The sequence below is a fragment of the Oncorhynchus nerka genome, linkage group LG28, assembly GCF_034236695.1.
Source record: "Oncorhynchus nerka isolate Pitt River linkage group LG28, Oner_Uvic_2.0, whole genome shotgun sequence".
NCBI lineage: Eukaryota > Metazoa > Chordata > Actinopteri > Salmoniformes > Salmonidae > Oncorhynchus > Oncorhynchus nerka.
Window position 1 is genome coordinate 28757730 of NC_088423.1, and position 24153 is coordinate 28781882.

At 41.6% G+C, this 24153-nt stretch overlaps 1 protein-coding gene across 1 annotated transcript in view; it reads left to right on the plus strand.

Annotated features, from left to right (window-relative positions):
- dlg5a (discs, large homolog 5a (Drosophila)) overlaps positions 1–19862 on the plus strand; it is a 66016-nt gene extending 46154 nt beyond the window's left edge. Inside the window, 14 exon segments of the mRNA XM_029640343.2 lie at positions 151–240; positions 941–1109; positions 3518–3680; positions 4005–4138; positions 4443–4607; positions 4742–4928; positions 6422–6570; positions 11234–11404; positions 11483–11676; positions 11822–11965; positions 12779–12906; positions 13302–13411; positions 17067–17176; positions 17414–19862. Of these exon segments, the coding sequence (XP_029496203.2) occupies positions 151–240; positions 941–1109; positions 3518–3680; positions 4005–4138; positions 4443–4607; positions 4742–4928; positions 6422–6570; positions 11234–11404; positions 11483–11676; positions 11822–11965; positions 12779–12906; positions 13302–13411; positions 17067–17176; positions 17414–17517 (2018 nt within the window). The 3' untranslated portion in view covers positions 17518–19862.
- Positions 19863–24153: the final 4291 nt, after the last annotated feature.

The window sequence follows — 24153 nt, forward strand, 5'->3', positions numbered from 1 at the left end:
CGCTCGTATTATACATGCTTGCGCACACACAAAAAATACTTATTATACCCACGCCACACACACAATAATTGAATTATATACACACACACGCCCACGCGCGCCCACACACACACACACACACACTGATGGACTTTTCCTCTATTGCATCAGATTCTTCCAGTAACGTCCAGTACCGGAACGAGAGGATTAAGATCCCCTCCACTCCCCGCTACCCTCGATCTATGCTGGGCTCTGACAGAGGTACATGCATGGATGGATGGATGGATGGATGCATAATTGAACAAACAAATTAGTTAACAACATTATTGATGGGTGGGTGGATAGACAAATGAATGAATTAACAAATGAGTGGATGGATGAATGAACACGTATTAAGATGCCTATTCCCTGAATACTGTACCTCTCGACCAATATTACCTGACTCTGGTCCCAAGGGGACTTTAGAATGCTCATTTTCCACTCAACTAAAGAATATTATTCCAAATCAAACAGCTGACTACATTTGTTTTTTCTCTGAGATGTGATACCCCTGTTAGCAGGTAATGTAAAGGTGCTGTTCTGTAATCTATTGCTGAAAAAGTTGGACACAGGGAAACACTAATCTACTGTTGAAAAAACACTAAACACAGGGAAACACTTTAACCATATAGATTTTGTGTCCTGGGCCATTAAAGCTGGGGGTTAATATGCTTTTGTCAGGATATTTACAACCTGGTTACCTGTCTGAGAAATGACACTGTAACTATGGACCAATTCTTTCCCTTTCTCACTCTCGCTTTCGCTCTACTACCATGTTTTAACTGTTGTGAGTATTTTAATTGTTTTTACTATGGTTGTAAGAATGACAAACACATTTTCCCTTGGGAATTAATAAAGTACGATCTCATCTTAATATCTCATTTAAAGTCTCTTACCCTCTCTCCCCGCCACCCCTCTCCAGGCTCCCTGTCACATTCAGAGTGCAGCAGTCCCAGCCTCATCACTCCCCCCCAATCACCTCTGAACCTGGAGACTTCCTCCTTCGCCAGCAGCCAATCACAGAGCTCCATATCCACCCTGCCCAGAATCTCCGTCAGCCCTGTGCCAATTGGAGAGCGGAGGAAAGACCGGTAGGATGGGAAAGATGACAAACGTGAGATAGGGCTGGACAGTCTAAAACATGGTGTGGAATGGAGTGTCCCCAGCAGTTTTATTTATTTGCTATTTTCCACTACTAGCAATCCTCATTCAATTGGTCAAATAATCACCATGCCCTTTGTTCGCTGGCTGTATCACAACTGGCCGTGATTGGGAGTCCCATAGGGTGACACAATTGGCCCAGCGTCTTCTGGGTTTGGCCCGGGGTAGACCGTCATTGTAAATAAGAATTTGTTCTTAACTGACTTGCCTCGTTAAATAAACGTTAAATTAAAGCTAACTCAGGTGGACTAGTACTAGAATATATTAAATAACACTGGTCTAAAGGAGTACAGGTAGGAAGTGTGTGATGCGTAGATTATATATCAGCTATAATGCTCTTGGTATATGCAGCATAAAGGTCAGTTGAGTGTTGCTGTCGTTTCTCCTTGTAGCCTGGTCCCAGATCTGTTTGTGCTTTAGCCAACTCCTCTGACCATGCCAGTGGAATGATCAAATTTAATTTGGCACATGCGCCGAATACAACTGGTGTAGACTTTACCATCAAATGCATGCTTACGAGCCCTTCCCAACTATGCAGAGTTTAAAAATAAAATAGTAAAAATAGTCAAATAAAATACACAAGGATGGAGCTATATACAGAGAGTACCAGATCAATGTGGAGCTATATACAGGGAGCACCAGTACCAGATCAATGTGGAGCTATATACAGGGAGTACCAGTACCAGATCAATGTGGAGCTATATACAGGGAGCCCCAGTACCAGATCAATGTGGAGCTATTTACAGGGAGTACCAGTACCAAATCAATGTGGAGCTATATACAGGGAGTACCAGTACCAGATCAATGTGGAGCTATATACAGGGAGCACCAGTTCCAGATCAATGTAGAACTATATACAGGGAGTACCAGTACCAGATCAATGTGGAACTATATACAGGGAGCACCAGTACCAGATCAATGTGGAGCTATATTCAGGGAGTACCAGTACCAAATCAATGTGGAGCTATATACAGGGAGCCCCAGTACCAGATAAATGTAGAACTATATACAGGGAGTACCAGTACCAGATCAATGTGGAACTATATACAGGGAGCACCAGTACCAGATCAATGTGGAGCTATATTCAGGGAGTACCAGTACCATATCAATGTGCAGAGGTACCAGATATTTGAAGTAGATATGTACATGAAGGCAGGATAAAGTGACTAGTCATCAGGATAGATGATAAGAATTAAATAAAGAAAAGAGTAGTAGCAGTAGCACATGGGTGTAAAAGTGTGTGTGATGTGTACGTATGCATGTTTGTGTGTTAGAAGGGTTCGCTAAACACATGCAGAAGGAACCAGGCTATTTTCCTTTTGTTATATTTAGTTGTTTCTTCTTCTCACACCAGACCTGTTTGGCCTCTGCATTTCCGTCTGTTTTCTTTTACTGTCTGTCCTTCCTGTCCACTTCGTGTCTGTTTTTTCTCTCGTCCATCTCCTCTCTCGTTTCTTCTCTTCCATCTGCCGTGTGTGTAAATGTCTCCAGGTCTCTGCACCGTAACAGGTCTTTTCTGAGGATCCCTCTGGCTGCTAGGCCGAGGTTCTCCTCTCTCAGGAGCCTCAGGTTTGTTGACTGACTGATGGTCTTACTGTTAACATGCTTGAGTGTTGGATAGAAATACTGAAATTAAGATGTAGACACAGGCCCACTTCAGAAACAACTCCTTGCCCCCCCCCGTCTTGTGATTAGGAGCCAGGAGTTGTTTCCAGGCAGAGCCCATAGAGACTTGGAATGTGTAGAGCGTGTGTTGTGTGGTATTTCTCACCGCTGAACAGCAGCTAGGCCTACATCCCACTTCTCTGTTGAACAGGTCAGTGCACGCCAGGTTTACATTAGCCTGCGTATCATGGAAAAGATCCAGAAAACATCTCAACTATTCCTCTCGAACCGGAGAAGATAGATAGACGTGTGCTGCGTCTCAATTGTCACTGACAGTTTTGAGTTTGTATGGTTGGAATTGTTGAAATGATGTGGCCAGTTTCATGTGTGAAGTCCTCACTGAGGCTGCATGATACTGAATGTCCGTGCCCTTTTGCAGATGGGATGGCATTCTGAGTGTGTTTGGGCCCAATGCTAGTCACCAGGCTGAATGTGAAGATAACTCTGTCCACCTCACAACCTCTGGATCTTTTACTTGTCTTCTCCTTGTAGCACACAGTCTGTTATTTCTATCTGTTGGTTTTTCATGTGATATGTAATATGTCTCTGTCTTGTGAAAATCAATATGAGTTTCATAGCATCCTAATCCCTATGTAGTGCACAACTTTTGTCAATACCCTCATAGGGGAGATGAGATGCAGCCCTGAAGTTTCTCATCCCTCCCTCCCGTCAGGCCGTACCTGGAGGAACCTCGTAATGTGATCGTTCACAAAGGGGCGGAGCCTCTGGGCATCTCTATCGTCAGCGGCGAGAACGGCGGTATCTTCGTCTCCAAGGTAACCGGAGGCAGCATCGCCCATCAGGCCGGGCTGGAGTACGGCGACCAACTCCTCGAGGTAACTTTCCTGTTTCATTGCTCCTTCCTGCCAGGGTTAAGGGTCATATCCGTTTCAGCTCAGGAGGAAATTATAAATGTGACGATGTTGACTGCAGCCAGCGCAGTCGCTTGCACATCTAGACTACACATACTCCAGTTCCCCCTCATGGAATAAAACATTACATTTAGCATTTTTGTCGTTTAGCAGTTGTTCTTATCCAGAGTGACCTAGTCAGCCGTTCATGCCTGAGAATGACAATTGAGAAGTGCTATTTATTTTCAGTGAGGTTTATTTCAATAACATCTTACCTTTCTCTCCTCCGTTTCATCTCCCCTCCTCCAGTATAATGGTATTAACTTGCGTAATGCCACAGAGCAGCAAGCCAGGCTGATAATTGGTCAGCAGTGTGACACCATCACCATCATGGCTCAGTACAACCCCCACATGTACCAGCTGGGAAACCACTCACGCTCCAGGTCATACACACACACACACAGCTGGAAAACCATTCAAAATCCACATTAACAAAAAAAATATATTTCCAGAGGTTAGTTTTTTAAATGAAAGGTAATCGAAGACAAAATGTTATTCATAGTTCAAAAGTGGTGTAAAGTTGACCTCCAACCATGCCATTTATTATGTAATTCCCAAATTAATCATCTGGAGAAATATACAGGCATCATTTGGCACCTCTATCCAATTTAAATAAATGGCACCAATCTCTCCCATTCATTTGACTGAGGTATTAAGGTTTTTGTTTCTCTCTCTTTGCGTGTGTAGTTCTCGTCTGGAGCCGGTGAGCAGCCAGTCAACTCCCCATGGCAGTGGAGCCACCACCCCTGACAACCACTCTACTATAGACACTCTGAGTGAACAAGACGAAGGAACACTCACCCCCTCCTCCAAACAGACCACCCCTACAACTAGTCCTCATAGTTTCATCAGGTAACAAACACACCTCTGACTGCTCCAGCCTCTCTAACCTAATGTGTGTTTGTACTGCAAGGGTTGGATACAGCAGCAGACACATTTCCGTTTCGTAAGGATTAGTAAAGTTTTCTTCTTCCCTCCCCATCCAGGATGTTGTCAGAGGGTAGTCGTAAGGTGTGTGAACCACGGGTGGTGACGGTGCGCAGAGCCCAGGGGGCAGAACTGGGGCTGGGGCTATGTGGAGGGAACCTCCGCGGGGTCTATGTAGAGAGTCTGGAAGAGGACAGCCCTGCTAGGGGAACAGAGGGACTGCAGCCTGGGGACCTCATACTGGAGGTAGGTTTTTACATAAACCAGCATGTGTGCAGATTTGATTTGAGACACTAGGGATGGTGTTTTGAAAAAATGGCGCTATTCGAATAGTATTTATTTTTGTTGGATATCCGGATATTTAAAAGAAAAAATGCGTACCTGAGCACTGCTGCGCAGGGAGAGGCTGGCTATTGCTTCAGCGGCCTGCAGAGTTTATATGGGGCGGTGTGTGTTGCGAGCAGGGAGAGAGCGAGACACAAAGGACATTTTGCTACAGCCAAGACTAGCTAAAGCAGTCACTTGAAGCAGTCACTATGTTATTTTATAACAGTGCCTGTCTCGACTGGAGTAGCCTACAGAAGCTAGCTAGCTACATAACCCAAACCTGTTCCCTAACCATAACCTCAGTCTCCTAACCTGCTACGAAAAAGTAACTTTAGTATCGAAGTGGCAAGAAAATCTTTTTTTCCCAACTATAGCTAGCTAGGCTAATTAAGGCCATATGCTACACTTTCTCCCCAACCCCATTCAAATAAAACAGCCTACCTGTTTCTCTTTATAGCCTACTCTTCATTACCCTAACTTTTAATTCTGTTATTTTATTCCATCTTGCATTGCATTAGTGAACGCTCACTCAACTTGCAAAGCATTGAGCCTCTTTGATTGGCCAACATTAACAACAAGCTACTCACGTGAAGGTTACCGGTCTTTATTTATGGGCCGCACGTCATAAAAACAACATTGAAAAGTTTGTTTCATTAAACGAAAGATTTGAAATGTCATGGTATATCCTTGTATGTAACAATGTCACATGGATATATTCATTTAATTTAGATAAAGCCTTTTGTGTTAAAATCAGTTAAAATGTTCAGATATTTTGAATAATCCTGCACATCCTTACACACACACACAGATTGTATAAACTTTTTTCTATCAGTTAAAATGTTCAGATATTTTGAATAATCCTGCACATCCTTACACACACACATACACACACACAGATTGTATAATAACTTTTTTCTAAGTGAACAGTTTGCACCCTGCAGTATCTCTTCCATAGCTCATGACCATTCCTCCTGCCTGTCTTTGTTCCTTCATCGATTGCCCCCTGCTTTCTCTATCATGACATACTGTGGTCGATCTAACTCATACTATCCCATTCCTGGCATGCTCTCTCCCTGTCCCTATAAGCTCTGTTCTCCAAACAGACCTAGAGCTTTTTCATCAGGACAGAACACGCAGTAGAGCTTTCACCTTTCATCCCCCTGGCAATTCTCCTCATCTTCTGTCATCATCCCCCCAGAATGAATCAATAGACGGACACTTCATACAGCCAAGGGATTTCCCTCCTCCTTTCCTCTTCTCTCTGTCTCTCTTGTGCACGCTCACACTCTTGATCTCCCTCTTTTCGTTATAATTTGTTACGGTTGAAATTTGAACGTTTGTTTTCATTTGTTTGTGTAATGTATGGTGTTGACCCAGTAAAGGCGATTGTAAATTCAAATTCTCTCTCTCAGTATGGGTCAGTAAACATGAAGAACAAGACAGTGGAGGAGGTATATGTAGAGATGCTGAAGCCAGCCGAGACGGTCACACTCAAAGTCCAACAACGACAGGACGACTTCAACATTGTCAAAGACACACCGGGGGACGGCTTCTATATCAGGTACACACACATATCCTGTCCCCAAAGTGCCTGTTTTTCATGATACCCTCTATGCGATCTACTGTACCTCCATGCACCTCCACTTCTATGCCTTCAGAAAGTATTCTGTGAGGCGGCATGTAGCCTAGTGGTTAGAGCGTTGGACTAGTAACCGAAAGGTTGCAGGATCGAATCCCCGAACTGACAAGGTAAAAACCTGTCATTCTGCCCCTGAACAAAGCAGTTAAGTTAACCCACTGTTCCTAGGCAGTCATTGAAAATAAGAATGTGTTCTCAACTGATTTGCCTAGTTAAATAAAGGTAATAAAAAATAAATAAAAAACATTCACACCCCTTTTTCCACATTTTGGATTGAATTGAAATGTGTTGTCACCAAACTACAAAAAATACTATATTTTTCCTTTTTTTGTTGTTGTGATGAACAATTTAACACCGTATCTTGATTAGATGAATATTCAACCCCCTGAGTCAATACATGTTAGAATCACCTTTGGCAGTGATTTTCAGTCAATGTAGTCTTGGTAAGCAAATCCAGTGTATATTTGGCCTTTTTTTTTAGGTTATTGTCCTGCTGAAAGGTGAATTTGTCTCCCAGTGGCTGAACCAAGTTTTCCTCTAGGATTTAGCCTGTGCTTAGATCTGTTCAGTTTCTTTTTATCCAAAAAAACTCCCTAGTCCTTGCCGATGACAAGCATACCCACAACATGATGCAGCCACCATCATGCTTGAAATATGATGAGGGTGGTACTCTGATGTGTTGAATTTGCCCCAAACATAACGCTTTGTATTCAGGACAAAGAGTTTATTTCTAAGCAATTTTTTAAGCAATATATTTAGTGCCTGATTGCAAACAGGATGCATGTTTTGGAATATTGTCTTTTACAGGCTTCCTTCTTTTCACACTGTCATTTATGTTAGTATTTCGGCATAACTACAATGCTGTTGATCCATCCTCAGTTATCTCCTATCACTGCCATTAAGCTCTAACTTGTTTTAAAATCAACACTGAGCTCATTGTGAAATCCCTGAGCGGTTTCCTTCCTCTCGGCAACTTAGTTAGGAAGGACGCCTGTATTTTTGTGGTGACTGGATGTATTGATACACCATCCAAAGTGTAATTAATAAGTTAACCACGCTGAAAGGAATATTCTCTCAGCTTTTTTTATTTATTATTTTTACACATAGGTGCTTTGAAATGTGCTTGAAATTCACTGCTTGACTGAGGACCTTACCGATAATTGTATATGTGGGGTACAGAGATGGGGTAGTCATTTATAAATCATGGTATACAATATTATTTCACACGTGCAACTTGTGAATTGTTGAGCACATTTTTACTCCGGAATTTAGGATTGCCATAAAAGGGGTTGAATGGTTATTGACTCAAGACATTTCAGCTTTACATTTTTTTATGAATTTGTTAACATTTCTAAGAAGTTCCACAATCTCCATTTAATCCATTTGAAATTCAGGCTGTAACACAACAAAATGTGGACAAAGTTGAGGGGTGTGAATACTTTCTGAGCACATACAGTGCATTCAGAAAGTTTTCAGACCCTTTTCCATATTATGTTACTTTACAGCCTGAATTTTAAATGGATTCAATTGAAATAATACCCCATAATGACAAAGTGAAAACATAAAAAAGAAAAAAAAGAAGTAATAAATACAAAAAAACTACCTTTTTTACGTAAGTATTTAGACCTTTTGCTATGAGACTTGAAATTGAGCTCAGGTGCATCCTGTTTCCATTGATCATTCTTGAGATGTTTCTACAACTTGATTGGAGTCCACCTTTTAGTAAATTCAATTGATTTGACATGATTTGGAAAGACACACACATGTCTATATCAGGTCCCACTGTTGATAGTGCATGTCAGAGCAAAAACCAAGCCATGAGGTCAAAGGAATTCTCTGTAGAGTGCCAAGACAGGATTGTGTCTAGGCACAGATCTGGGGAAAGGTACCAAAACATTTCTGAAGCATTGAAGGTCCCCAAGAACACAGTGGCCTCCATCATTCTTAAGTGGAAGAAGTTTGGAACCACCAAGACTCTTCCTAGAGCTGGGCTGCCCGGCCAAACTGAGCAATTGGGAAGTTAACCAAGAACCCTCTGTTCTCTGTGGAGATGGTTGTCCTTCTGGAACATTCTCCCATCTCTGCAGCACTTCACCAATCAGAACTTTATAGTAGAGTGGCCAGACGGAAGCCACTCCTCAGTAAAAGGCATATCGCTTCATACTCGTCGCCAAACCCACTGGCTCCATGTCATCTACAAGACCCTGCTAGGTAAAGTCCCCCCTTATCTCAGCTCGCTGGTCACCATAGCATCTCCCACCTGTAGCACACGCTCCAGCAGGTATATCTCTCTAGTCACCCCCAAAACCAATTCTTTCTTTGGCCGCCTCTCCTTCCAGTTCTCTGCTGCCAATGACTGGAACGAACTACAAACATCTCTGAAACTGGAAACACTTATCTCCCTCACTAGCTTTAAGCACCAACTGTCAGAGCATCTTACAGATTACTGCACCTGTACATAGCCCACCTATAATTTAGCCCAAACAACTACCTCTTTCCCAACTGTATTTAATTAATTTATTTATTTTGCTCCTTTGCACCCCATTATTTTTATTTCTACTTTGCACATTCTTCCATTGCAAAACTACCATTCCAGTGTTTTACTTGCTATATTGTATTTACTTTGCCACCATGGCCTTTCTTGCCTTTACCTCCCTTCTCACCTAATTTGCTCACATTGTATATAGACTTGTTTTTTTACTGTATTATTGACTGTATGTTTGTTCTACTCCATGTGTAACTCTGTGTCGTTGTATCTGTCAAACTGCTTTGCTTTATCTTGGCCAGGTCTCAATTGTAAATAAGAACTTGTTCTCAACTTGCCTACCTGGTTAAATAAAGGTGAAATAAAAAAAATATGACAGCCCACTTGGAGTTTGCCAAAAGGACTCTGACCATGAGAAACCAGATTATCTGGTCTGATGAAACTAAGGTTGAACTTTTTGGCCTGAATGACAAGTGTCACATCTAGAGGAAACCTTGCACTATCCCTACGGTGAAGCATAGTTGTGGCAGCAGCATCATGCTATCATGTTTTTCAGCGGCAGGGACTGGGAGACTAGTCAGGATCGAGGGAAAGATGAATGGAGCAGGGTACAGAAAGATCCTTGATGACAACCAGTGGTGTAAAGTACTTAAGTAAAAATACTATAAAGTACTACTTAAGTAGTTTTTTGGGGTATCTGTACTTACTATGTATATTTTTGACTACTTTTACTTCACTACATGCCTAAAGAATTTGTATTTGTACTCTATACATTTTCCATGACACCCAAAAGTACTTGTTACATTTTGAATGCTTAGAAGGACAGAAAATGATTAAATTCACAAGCTTATTAAGAGAACATCCCGGGTCATCCCTACTGCCTCTGATCTTGCGGACTCACTAAACACATGCTTTGTAAATTGTCTAAATTGTGCCATCTGGTTTGCTTACTATAAGTATTTTTTTTATTTGTACTTTTACTTTGATACTTCAGTATTGTTTTAGCAATTACATTTACTCAAGTAGGATTTTACTGGGTGATTTTCTATTAAGTTATCTTTACTTGACAATTGAGGTCCTGCTCCAGAGCGCTCAGGACCTCAGACTGGGGCGAAGGTTCACCTTCCAATAGGACAATGACCCTAAGCACAGGCATGACAATGCAGGAGAAACTCCCCAAATACAGGCGTGCCAAGCTTGTCACGTCATACCCAAGAAAACTCGAGGTTGTAATTGCTGCCAACGGTGCTTCAACAAAGTACTGAGTAAAGGGTTTGAATACTTATGTAAGTGGATTAATTCAGATTTGAATTTTCAATACATTTGCAAAATTGTTAATCTGTTTTTGCTTTGTCATTATGGTGTTATTGTGTGTAGATTGATAAGGGAAAGATGCACTTTCTCTTCATCTAAAGCAATTAGGTCCCACATCCAGGAGGACCATCCCATCCACCATCTCTCTCCCTAGAGATACTATCTATCATACATACAGCAGGGTTGGTTTACCTGCGGACAGACTGAGGAGACTCTCTTCATTGCGCCTAGGCTAAATGCCCTTGTAGAAAGTGTGTGCGCGAGCAAATGTCTGTCACTTTGCATCTATGTAGGCTCAAGGCAGACTGAGACAGACCATACAGTAAATAAAGGCTGTGAATGAAGAGTAGGGGGAAGTCTGTTGGTAAGTGCAGCTGTTTGTTGTTAGAAGTCTGTAGAAAGCTGAGAGGTTGTGTCCCAAATGGCACCCTATTCCCTATACAGTACCCATTTCTTTTCTTTTTTATAAACCAGACCTCATTGGGCTCTGGTCAAAGGTAGTGCACTATATAAGGAATATGGTGCCATTTAGGACTCAGTCGCAGTTTCTGCATGGCAGCCGCAGTCACTAGTCATACAGGCTGGGTCGTGATGGCATTGGCACTAACTCTGCACACAGCCCCACTGATATACTTCGAAAGAGTTATGGGGCTCCAACCATACTGGGTGAAGGGTTGCACACACTGAACACGCATGCACGCACACACACTAACCCTCCCTCTTCCTTTCTCTCCCTCCTTCATTCTTTCTTCCTACCCTCCTTACCCCCTTCCTCCATCTCTCCAGAGCACTTTATGAGCGGACAGTGGAGGCAGAGCTGGACCTTAGTTTTAAGAAGGATGACATCCTTTATGTGGATGATACTCTACCAAAGGGCAGCTTTGGCACCTGGATGGCCTGGCAGCTGGATGAGAATGCACAGCAGATCCAGAGAGGACAGATACCCAGCAAATACATGTGAGACACACACAGACATGCAGACGCACGCACGCGCGCGTCATGGCTCTTGTGTAATTATATTGTGTGTCTGTGTAGGATGGACCAGGAGTTGTACCGTAGACACAGTATGACAGAGCTGAAAGACGACAAGGACAGTAAGAGCCTCTCTGCCGCCGCCAGGCGATCCTTCTTCAGGAGGAAGCACAAACACAAACGCAGCAGCTCCAAAGATGGCAAGGAACTGGTGGCTCTGGACGCCATTAGCACAGACTCTATACCATTCCTAGAGGGTGAGGGGGGACACACCTTTACATGGATAAATCATTGGGCTGGAGTGTAACTACCTAGAGGCTAGGTGCAACTGATTTGATTTTGGTATTGGGCATTTGTGTGTGTGTGTGTTTGACCATGTATATGCGTGTCTCACTCCCTCAGACTGTGTGAGCATGGCGTACCAGCGGGTCCAGAAGGTAGAGTGTGTGTCTCCCAGGCCGGTTCTGATCCTCGGTCCTCTCTCAGACCCCGTCAAGGACATGCTGGTCAAAGAGTCCCCCGGGAAGTTTTGCAGATGTGTCCTGGGTGAGTAAAGTACAACAGTTCTAATAATACATTACAACAGCGTACACAAGTATCTACAAAATAGGCCTACCCCAACTTGCCGACTGAGCTAAAGTCCTAGAGATTATGTTCCAAATGGCACCCTATTCCCTATATAGTGCACTACTTTTGACCGGGCCCTGGGGATAGGCTGCCATTTCTGACAGACATTGTCTTGCTTGGACTCCAAAAGCCACCTTTTGTCTTAAAATAATTTGAAAATAAGACAATTTAATAATTTAGCAGATGCTCTTATCCAGAGGAACTTAGTTAGTGTATTCATCTTAAGCTAGCTGGGTGGGAAAACCACATTTCTTACTCATAGTAAGTACATTTTTCCTCAAAGTAGCTATCAGCAAAGTCAATTCAAGTGCGAGTGTTAGTTTACGAAAATATTTTTTGTACCATGGTCTTGTAGTGGATGGGCGCTTCAACTGGGCCAATTTTGCGCCGCCCTATGATACTCCCGGTCACAGCTGGTTGTGACACAGCCTGGGATCTAACCCGGGTTTATAGTGACACCTCAAGCTTTGCGCTGCAGTGCCTGAGACCACTACACCGTTAGGAAGGCTCTCTGTATTCCATTTTCAATAAATGTGCAAACATTTCTATAAATATGTTTTCACTTTGTCATTATGGAGTGGTGTGTGTGTGTAGACATTTTTGCAATGGAAATGAGAATTTCTTATTGGAGAAGTTGAGGTAGTCCCTCCCTGTTTCAGTCTGTTTTCTGTTGTTTGGTGCCTAATGAATATGACCCTGGTGTTCTGACGTGTGTGTGTGTGGTTTCCTCAGAGGTTATGAAGGCGTCCCAGCAGGCTATAGAGCGCGGCGTCAAAGACTGCCTCTTCATCGACTACAAACGCAGGAGCGGCCATTTTGACGTGACCACCGTGGCCTCCATCAAGGAGATAACAGAGAAGGTACAGCATCAGGGCTGGTCTAGGATAAGTTTTACCCTTTTAAGATAATAATAGTGAATAAGATTATATGAACTGGGGGACCTGATCCTAGATAAACATTCCTTCTTCGTTACATCCTCTTCTCTTTTGTCAGATACAAGTGTTCCCCTTTGATATTTCAGAATTTGTGAAAGGTGGGTCAATTTATAAATGTAGCACTTTAAAGATGTGGTCAATTAATAGCAGATTTTATGCCACCTCAAAAGAATTCCTTGGGTTTTTGGATTATCACAATTAACAACGTTCTGTGGTACCGGAAGTGAAGTCTCTTTCGTGTGATCCATTCTGAATGTAGTATGATCATGTTGCTTGTTGTACCTTAAACAGAACTGATCTAAGATGTCCTCCTCTCCCAGGACTGTCACTGTCTGCTAGACATCGCACCCCATGCCATTGAGAGGCTGCACAGCGTCCACATTTACCCAATCGTCATCTTCATCCGCTACAAAAACTCCAAGCAGATAAAGTAAGGAGCCAGCCAAACCTATCATCTTCAAAGACCTTTAGTGTTAAAACATTTTAGATCTTTTAAATGTGATCTTTAGTGTGTTTTCTCCATTTCTACTTGGTGGTTGAGTTCACAGAAAGCTTTTGTGCATGGGATGTTCACATGGGTCAGTAACTCATTGCAGAAATGAATGGGATGTAAGGGTGTTTAGCACTATTTAAAACTACAGTATAATAGCGTTATAATCCCCAGGCTCCTTTTCTTCTCGACTACCCCCCCACCCCCCCTGGCTGTATCTCAATGTTCTTTGATAACTTACTCTACTTCTTGACCGGTCAGTAATGAAGAGATTGGATAGATATCCTCTATACCATGGTACCATTAATCACTCAGCACTAATAGGCTTGTCCCAGTAGTGAGTTGAGTTGTAGTGCCATGTTTTGGGGACTTAGAGAGATCAATCTATTATTTAGAGAATATATATATAAAAATATTGTATAGATCAATAAATACAAAGGCTATGAAAATAGGGGTACTTTTTTATTATTATTATTTGTACATATACTGTATAGTATGTGGCCCTAAGTTTTATCATTACAAAGATACAGTTGAAGTCAGAAGTTAGCCAGCTACATTTAAACTCGGTTTTTCACAATTCCTGACATTTGATCCTAGTAGAAAGTCCCTGTCTTAGGTCAGTTAGGTTCACCACTTTATTTTAAGAATATGAAATGTCAGAATAATAGTAGAGTGATTTATTTCAGCTTTTATTTCTTTCCTCACATTTCCAGTGGGTCAGAAGTTTACATACACTCAATTAGTATTTGGTAGCATTGCCTTTAAATTGTTTAACTTGGGTCAAATGTTTCAGGTAGCCTTCCACAAGCTTCTCACAATAAGTTGGGTGAATTTTGGCCCATTCCTCCTGACAGAGCTGGTGTAACTGACTCAGGTTTGTAGGCCTCCCTGCTCGCACACGCTTTTTCCGTTCTGCCCACAAGTTTTCTATAGGATGAGGTCAGGGCTTTGTGAAGCCACTCCAATATCTTGACTTTGTTGTCCTTAAGCCATTTTGCCACAACTTTGGAAGTATGCTTGGGGTCATTGTCCATTTGGAAGACCCATTTGCGACCAAGCTTTAGCTTACCCTTTTAACCTCTTACCTCTACCTGGGACGCTTGCGTCCCAACTAGAGCTCTGGAAATGCAAATGCGCTACGCTAAATGCTAATAGTATTAGTTAAAACTCAAAAGTTCATTAAAATACACATGCAGGGTATCAAATTAAAGCTACACTCGTGAATCCAGGCAACAAGTCAGATTTTTAAAATGCTTTTCGGCGACAGCATGAGAAGCTATTATCTGATAGCATGCACCAATACACTACAACAGAAAAGCACAGCAGGGGACGTAAACAAAATAATTAGCATTTCGGCGTTACACAAACCGCACAATAAAATAGAAAACAGTCATTACCTTTCACCATCTTCTTTGTTGGCACTCCTAGATGTCCCATAAACACTATTGGGTCTTTATTTCGATTAAATCGGGCCATATAAAGCCAAGATATCGTTATATGTAGACTGTGTGATAAACGAAAAAAACAGCGATTTCACAACGTAACGTCATTTTTTAAAATTCAAAAAGTAGACTATAAACTTTCACAAAACACTTCGAAATACGTTTGTAATGCTACTGTAGGTATTAGTAAACGTTAATAAGCGATAAAAATCATCCGTAGGCGATGTAAATATCATTAGCTGTCGTCTTGGAAAAAATTTCAGGAGAGAGCTCTTCCGGAATGATCTGGGCGGAGACCGGAGGTAAGTCGTGCCCCTCTTTCGGTTCAACCAAGAATCAAAGATGATTCAATTCACAAGACTCTAGACAACATGGGGATGCTGTGGGAGTTGAATGCTCGGTCTTATCTAATTCGACTCACTGTTAACAATTGCTGGAAGTGGCGCAAGGATATTTATTTCCACTTTCTGTGATCAGGTTTTCCTGCGCTTTCCGATGTAACGCACGTTATGTAATAGCCACAGTCGTGATTTAACCAGTTTTAAAAACGTCCGAGGGTTTCCTATCCACACATTCTAACCATATGAACGTACTATATTCCTGGCATGAGTAGCAGGGCGCTGAAATGTTGCGCGATTTTTAACAAAATGTTCAAAAAAGTAGAGGGTCGACTGAAGAGGTTAAGATAATAATAGTGAATAAGATTGATGTCTTGAGATGTTGCTTCAATACATCCACATACTTTTCCTCCTCATGATGCCATCTATTTTGAAGTGCACCAGTCCCTCCTGCAGCAAAGCACCCCCACAACATGATGCAGCCAACCCCGTGCTTCACGGTTGGGATGGTGTTCTTCGGCTTGCAAGTTTTTCCTCCAAACATAACCATGGTCATTATGGCCAAACAGTTCTATTTTTGTTTCATCAGACCAGAGGACATTTCTCCAAAAAGTACGAGCTTTGTCCCCATGTGCAGTTGCAAACCGTAGTCTTGCTTTTTTTGTGGAGGTTTTGGAGCAGTGGCTTCTTCCTTGCTGAGTGGCCTTTCAGGTTATGTCGATATAGGACTCATTTTACTGTGGATGTAGATACTTTTGTACCTGTTTCCTCCAGCATCTTCACAAGGTCATTTGCTGTTGTTCTGGGATTGACTTGCACATTTCGCACCAAAGTACATTCATCTCCAGGAGACAACGCGTCTCCTTCCTGAGCGGTATGACGGCTGTGTGGTTCCATGGTGTTTATACTTGCGTACTATTGTTTGTACAGATGAACATGGTACCTTCAGGCATTTGGAAATTGCTCCCAAGGATGAACCAGACTTGAACCAGTCTACAATTGTTTTCCTGAGGTCTTGGCTGATTTATTTTTATTTCCCCATAATGTCAAGCAAAACGTCACTGAGTTTGAAGGTAGGCCTTGAAATACATCCACAGGTACACCTCCAATTGACTAAAAGGATGTCAATTAGCCTATCAGAAGCTTCTAAAGCCATAATCATTTTCTGGAATTTTCCCAAGCTGCTTAAAGGCACAGTCAATTTAGTGTATGTAGACTTCTGACCCACTGGAATTGTGATACAATGAATTAATAGTGAAATAATCTGTCTGTAAACAATTGTTGGATAAATGACTTGTGTCATGCACAAAGTAGATGTCCTAACCGACTTGCCAAAACTGGTTTGTTAACAAGAAATTTGTGCAGTGTTTGAAAATCGAGTTTTAAAGACTCCAACCTAAGTGTATGTAAACTTACGACTTCAACTGTATATAAGGACCTTGAGCATTCTCCAGTGGCAAACTATTATCAGGGGAAGGGTCTATATTAAAGAACATTATTAGCTAACCACACCCTATTAGTATGTCAAACATTTGAAGATTCCATTAATCATTTATCTAAATAAAAAAGTGGCATTGGTCTTACTCAATTTAAATGATTGGAAATGATACTGTGAGCTAAATTAATAATCATAACACTTTAGTAAATCATTTAAAGGGTTAATTACCAAAAATGTCATGCCCAGAGGCTGTGTCTTAATACTCTAAACAGGTTTCCTTTCCTCTTGTACTCTGCCAACTTCTGGGAGAAGAGGTTTGTCTGTGTGTTAGTAGCGAGCCTGTGTCCTAATACTTTGTGCTGGTTTCCTCTCCTCAGGGAACAGAAGGATCCAGTGTATCTGCGGGACAAGGTCTCTCAAAAACATTCCAAGGAGCAGTTTGAGGTCGCACAGAAGATTGAGCAGGAGTATAGCAAATTCTTTACAGGTTGGCATATTGCACTATACTGTGTTTGTCTGTGTGTTTGCCTTTGGTTATGCCCGTGTGTGTATGTGGGTAGATGACTGTCTGCATATGTGGCTGTGTGGCATCTTCCCCGATGAAGACAGCTTTAGTGTGCGGCTTTTCTTTTTGTGTGTGGCATCTTCCCCGATGAAGACAGCTTAAGTGTGCGGCTTTTCTTTTTCCTACCTTATTAACCGTTTGTCTGCTGTATCTTTACAGGTATTGTCCAGGGCGGCACTCTTCCCTACATTTGCACTCAGATCATGACAATAGTTGATCAGGAACAGAGTAAGGTCCTGTGGACTCCCCTTGGCTGCTCCTAGGGGGTGGAGGCCACCACTGCACCCTGCGTCACTGCGCCTCATCTCCACTCACAACAAACACTAAAAAACCTTCCACACTATACCAATAGGTACACTACAGTGAGCTATTACACATGTAAACTAGTGATATTTTTGTTATATAGTGTTATTATAATGTTGATTCGTACCTTAACCGGAGCCTCTTATTTTTCTGTGTATTCTGGAGCAGGTTGGTAGCACTGACAGTTGTTAAAGTTAATTCGGTCTTCCTTAAGGGTTTTATGGTTGTGTTTTTGTAATGTTGCGTTGTATGCATCTGTTTACAGTTTTTTTTTAAACGAGTCTTGAGTATTGGTGTTAAATGTTCTGCTTGAATGTGCATTACACCCCCCCCCAGATGAAGTAAAGAACCCTGACCCAGAATCGGCCCCAAACAAACCTGTGTACCAAATGACATCAACCTGTTTTACACACCACGTTCAATGACTGACAACTAATAATGTGGAATAATAATGTATGCGTGTGTGTATGAGAGTTTGTGTGTACGAGTGATAGTTATATTATTGGTAAACTAATGACTTTGTTGGTTGGATTGAAACATGGATTTTGATGTTTTGAAGTTGACGCCATAGAAACTAAACCTGCAGAACAGATATAAAGCTCTCCAAGCGACATTTGTCTTATCTGTAAAAAAAAAATGTAATCCGAAAGTCGATTTTTGGATCGGTCAATCAATTCTTGCTTCAGACCAAACTTCTATGTGTGCAACAGTGTATCAATCAATTCAATTATGTTTCTATAAGAAAGAAAAAGCCATGAAAATCAGACATGGCAGTAGCGAATGGTGTCTGTTCTACTCGTTATGTTTCTATGGTCACTGTATGTGAGTGGACAGTTTACAGGCCTATCAGAAGTGCCTTCTGTCGTAGACTTGGTCCAAAAACAGACCCCCAGCCCTTACCCATTCAGATCTAATGGAACAGGATAAGTAGAAGCAATATGGAGGTAGAACCTCCCCACTGCCCATTGGAAGGCTAGGTGGAGCCATCACCATGTTGTTTAAACCGATCTGGTACCTTCAGATCTGTAAACACCATAGTGTTAACACTAAATCTGCAAACACCATAGTGCTATCACTATAGATCCACTTACAATGTTAAGTGTTAACACTAAAGATCTGCAAATAAACACTATAGAGCGTAAACGCTATAGATCTGCAATGCTCGGGCTTGTTTTGGGGCGGGGCAGTACAGAGCATATGACAATGGTAAGGTTGTGAGGGCGACCACCTCAGAATGCACTCCAGGGCTAGACAGACCACTGTGTCTCTATCACATGCTATCTCTTGGTCACATATTTAAAGACTCTATAGAATATAACAAATATATGTGTGTAGGAGTATACATACAAACTCACAGGCACTTGAGTACCTGTATGTACAGTATGCAGATGCATCTGAGATCTTATATTAGATGTATTTTGACTAGGTCTCAGGCCTAGGGAAGTTGAAACAGTTAAGTCATGTCTTAGCAGGTATTAGCATGTTTTTTTAACGGTTTTATTTTCGTCTTGTTTTGTGGTTTGTTGTCAGTCACTTTTTAAATGTACTCACAAACCAGAAAGACACCATGGAGCAAATGTGCAGGGGAAAATCTTTCTTAAAGAAAATACTTTTTTTCTCTTCCTTAAATCTGTTGAAATGTTAGGTTTTTTCATTATTTAATTTCTTTATTTTTTTTTATCCAAGAGGCACAAAAATATTGCTATTGTCCCTCATTCTTCTGTCATCCTTGAACCCCATTCTCCTGTATCCTAATGTTGTGCCAAAATCCAGTACGTCAGTTTTATCTTTTTACTTCTGTTTTGCACTTGTTATTCTGTGGACCTTAAAACAAATAGCTGTTTCCCAGTAGACTTTATAAATAGGTACTATATTATAATTTTTACTGTAACTAATTCACATTTTAAATGTATCACGTCAGTTCCTTACATTTCATTGATGGCCTTTTTATTCTTTAATAACCTTGATTAGAAAACAACTGACAGATTGCTCCTCCTTAGTTGCATTCTCGATGAAAAAGGGATTTCTTGCACAGTTTATCAAATGAAAATCGGACATGAAGTTTGACTATTGGGCTATATGATTAGGCATAGTAAGTAAAATTGTAATGTAACCCATTTTCTGAGTAGATTGAGATGGTTTAAAATTAGAAGAGGGATGCCACGTAACATGGTTTTATTTTTAGGAGGAACGACTAGCTGCCAGGTACTATTCTGATTGCGTTTTTCTTTATTAAAAATAATGATTTGTATCAAATGTTGAGACATTAACATGAGAATAAAAGTCTTTTTCTGTATCACGACGACATGGCTTCTGTGTCAGACTCTTTAGTGGGGACTCACACTTGGCGACAATGGCGAGACTATCAGCAACCAGTCATTTTCAAAAGAAGAAGACATGAGACACAGCGACTTAACGTTTGGCAACTAGAGAGCTAGAAACCAATGTTCAACATTTCACAAATTTATAAAGATTTCAGCAATGTGACTGCACAACAGTAAATTGGGAGACCCCAGCTCTTGCAAGCAAGCTTTGATATTGGCTAACAACCAAACTGCCGTCATGCATACTGTTTGAAGGATACACCCACCCTGACTTGATTGCTGATTATCTCGGCAAGTCTGAGTCCCCAGTTATTCGTCTCTTTCACTCTCTCCCTGTCTTTGAATGAGTTAGTTAGCAACCTTGTTTCATTCAGTGCTAGGAAATATTAGAATTTAGACCATTTAAAGGTCCAATGCAGCTGTTTATCTCGATATAAAATATTATCTGGGTAACAGTGAAGTACCATACTGTGATTGTTTTCAATTAAAAAATAAACCAAAATGGCTTTTTAGCTAAGAGTAATTGCTCAAGCTAGAATTTTTCAGGAGTTGTCTGAGTGGGGAGGGGAAAACTGAACATTTGCTGTTTGAAAGTCATTCTTACTGGTCTAATTTACTGCCTGGTGATGTCACCATGCAGGCCAAAACTCCATCCTACCAAAACAGGCAGAAATGTAAGGTGGTCTTTTCTAACAGGTCTTGCACTAAAAGGGCAGTATCCTAATTGTCACAATTTCAGAGTATTATTCAAAACTAATAGTGTGGAAACATATAAGACACAGGAAAATCATGTTTTCTTCTACTTAAATACTTTTGAACCCTCCCCTTTGTCTCAAAACAGAGTAGATATTTATTGTCCATTTTGTATTGAAAAGGTACCCAACCAGATACCACACAGTTACCAAAAGGACAGCTTCAGCACTTGGATGGCCTGGCAGCTTGATGAGAATGCACAGCCGATCCAGAGGACACATCCCCAGAAATTATACTGAACAAATATTGGAGTCCACCTGTGGTAAATTCAATTGATTGAACATGATTTGGAAAGACACACCTGTCTATATAAGGTCCCACAGTTGACAGTGCATGTCAGAGCAAAAACCAAGCCATGAGGTTAAAGAAATTGTCCTTAAACCACTGAGACAGGACTGTGTCAAGGCACAGATCTGGGTAAGGGTACAAAAACATTTCTGCAGCATTGAAGGTCCCCAAGAACACAGTGGCCTCCATCATTCTTAGGTGGAAGAAGTTTGGAACCACCAAGACTCTTAGAGCTGGCCAAACTGAGCAATCGGGGAGAAGGGCCTTGGTCAGGGAGGTGACCAAGAACCCGATGATCACTCTGGCAGAGTTCCAAAGTTCCTCTGTGGAGATGTCCTTCTGGAAGATTCTCACAACTATCTCTGCAGCAATCGACCAATCAGGACTTTATGGTAGAGTGGCCAGACTGAAGCCATTCTTCAGTAAAAGGCACATGACAGCCCTCTTGGAGTTTGCCTAAAGGACTCAGACCATGAGAAATATGATTCTCTGGTCTGATGAAACCAAGATTGAACTCTTTGGCCTGAATGCCAAGTGTCACGTCTGGAGGAAACCTGGCACCATCCCTATGGTGAAGCATGGTGGTGGTAGCATCATGCTGTGGGGATGTTTTTCAGGGACTGGGAGACTTTTTTCACAAAAGGGATTTATTACAGACTGACTTAATCAGCTTCTTGATATACCACACTTGTCAGGTGGATGGGTTATCTTAAAGGAGAAATGCTCACTGACAAGGATGTAACATATTATAAAAATGTAGGGTAGGAGGTAGGGTAACATTTTACAACTACAGGGTTGAGACATGACTTTGAGGAAGAATGACAAAGTTCCTGATGTGTATTCTGTACCACCTTGTCCTCCAAGTCCCCTCTTGTCTTGCCTGTTTTAGAAAAGGTTAGGCTGCTTATGCCTGCCTTCTGTGGTGTCTGTTTCAAGACAGCTGCTGACAGCTCATCTTAACTTGAGAACTCACGTCTTACGGCCAGTGATCTTTGTTGTCAGCCCTGGCCCAAGCCGCAGCCTTTCTCAGCTTAACATTCCCTCCAACCACGTTGCCATGGTGAGAGGTAATGTATATTTGTATTTTTGTCTTTCTATCCGGTTAAGTTTTCAGCACCCCATGATTGAGGTCTTCCATCATGATGGTGGCATCCAAAATGGCACCCGATTGATTCCCTTTATAGTGCACTACTTTTGACCAGGGCCCATAAGGCCTCTCCAAAAGTAGTGCACTTTATAGGAAATAGGGTGCCATTTGGGGACGTAACTGATGACTTCCAGTCCCACCCTTTCGAAATGGCCTGTAGGATTATCACCTGGCTGACGGTGAACCCTTCATCTCTTCACTGGTCCACACTGGGTCGGGTCATATTTATTAGGCACTAAACGGAAGACAACACACAGACAGGGAAGGACCAGCTGAACTTGTCCAATAAGAAAATATTGTTATTGTTATCTGTTGCAAAATGCCCAAATGAATATGTCCCAGGGCTAAGCTGGGTGGCTCTACCCTTCCTCATCTCTCTGGGCCCTACAGGAACTGACTCCTCAGCTGGCACCTTGCCACGACAGCTGGCCAGCCGTGACATACGTGCTTTCCTGGTACATGATCAGTCCAGGATCCTATGGCCTGTCCACTAATAAACACACTGAACACTACGGACAATTTACTATTTAGGGACAGGAGTTTTCCCTAAACACGTGACTGGGCTATGAAAAACTCTGGGCCCTCTAGTCATACAGCGGCTGTAGTCTGATAATTAGTAGACCATAAATGCAGACCAGACCATTATAAAAAAGTCAACATATACCAGCAAATCAACAATGCTTTGATCAGAGTGGGTTTCCCTTGCCATGTTGGAATAGTGATTCATGATGTGTTGACGCTATATTGACTTAATCTTGCAGTTCTTTAAATGTCCAGCAGGAGGACAACTAGCATGTCTTCAAGCAGTACTATACTGAGAGAGAACAGCAGAGGTTGATTTCATAACCTCTCATAGGTTACTATCGGAGTGTAACATCAGTATATAATTTAAAGCACTAAATAAACCCATGTATACATCTGTAACATTAATACTGATTAGTATAGTTCGGCAAGACACGTTGGGCTCATTTCAAGTATAACAGTACAAAACACTGAATCAAAAATAAAAGAGGTTTAACATTTAATTAATTGATATGGAATTTGATTTGACAAAGATTCAATGTCTTTAAAGAGACAAGAGTTCAGTAAAGATGTGGCAAGTGAAAGGGTTGCTACTTTCAGCAGTACAACCCTATACACATTCCTCCTTAGTGGCACTACACTACAGAAGATCATTAACACTGATTTGTGGCATTTTGTCTCCATTTACAATGAAATCAAACTGCTTATAAAGACATACATCAAAGCTATATTCCTCCAAAAGGCTCGCCTTTCAAAGCCCATCCACCAGAGTGCAGATTTGGTTATGACAGCTATTTCGGTTGAGGGAATAATCTTCCTAACACTGTAAATCAGCAGCATATAGCTCCCACTGACTCCACAGTATATCTTCTTTACACCTCAGTTAAACTGGATGTATGTTTACATTGACCAGGAGATCCTGTGTCCTAGTAACGACCACCCTAACTAAGACCAACATACTCTCAGACGCCAAGAAAAACATGGAGTGTATGAATGAATGAATTAACAAATTAATGAAAGAAGGAATGAATGAGAGGAGGGATTAATAAATTATGGAATGGTGGGATGGGTGAACGAGTGGATTCATTAATTACGTGATTAACCATTAATATAACATGGATATAGTAATTTTGTTGACTTAGCTGTCACCTTAACAAGTAGGCTACACATCACCCTGAAACTGTTGATTTAGTGAGATATATTTGATATGCGTATCCTTGGTTTCATCAACACTGATCTGAGACAAGTTTAACAGTGTAGTTAGTGAATAACCCAGTGAAAACTCATCAAAGGACAGAGATAATAAGGGAGGTGTTAAAACAGTGTAGCACACTCTGACATGACAAGAGGTCTGGACCTTTATGACACATGGTAGGCCTAGTGCACTTGTCCTGGAATGTTGACATCTCTGGTTCCAGTCCCAGCTGTGGATTCCCATGCCCTCTGTGACATCCTGTCCTGGGACACAGCCATGTCCTTCCATAGGCTATTGATGCACAGGTTCCTGTCTTATCCTGTGTCTAATTGTCTTCAGAATCTAAAGACTAATTGACTGGGGGCAG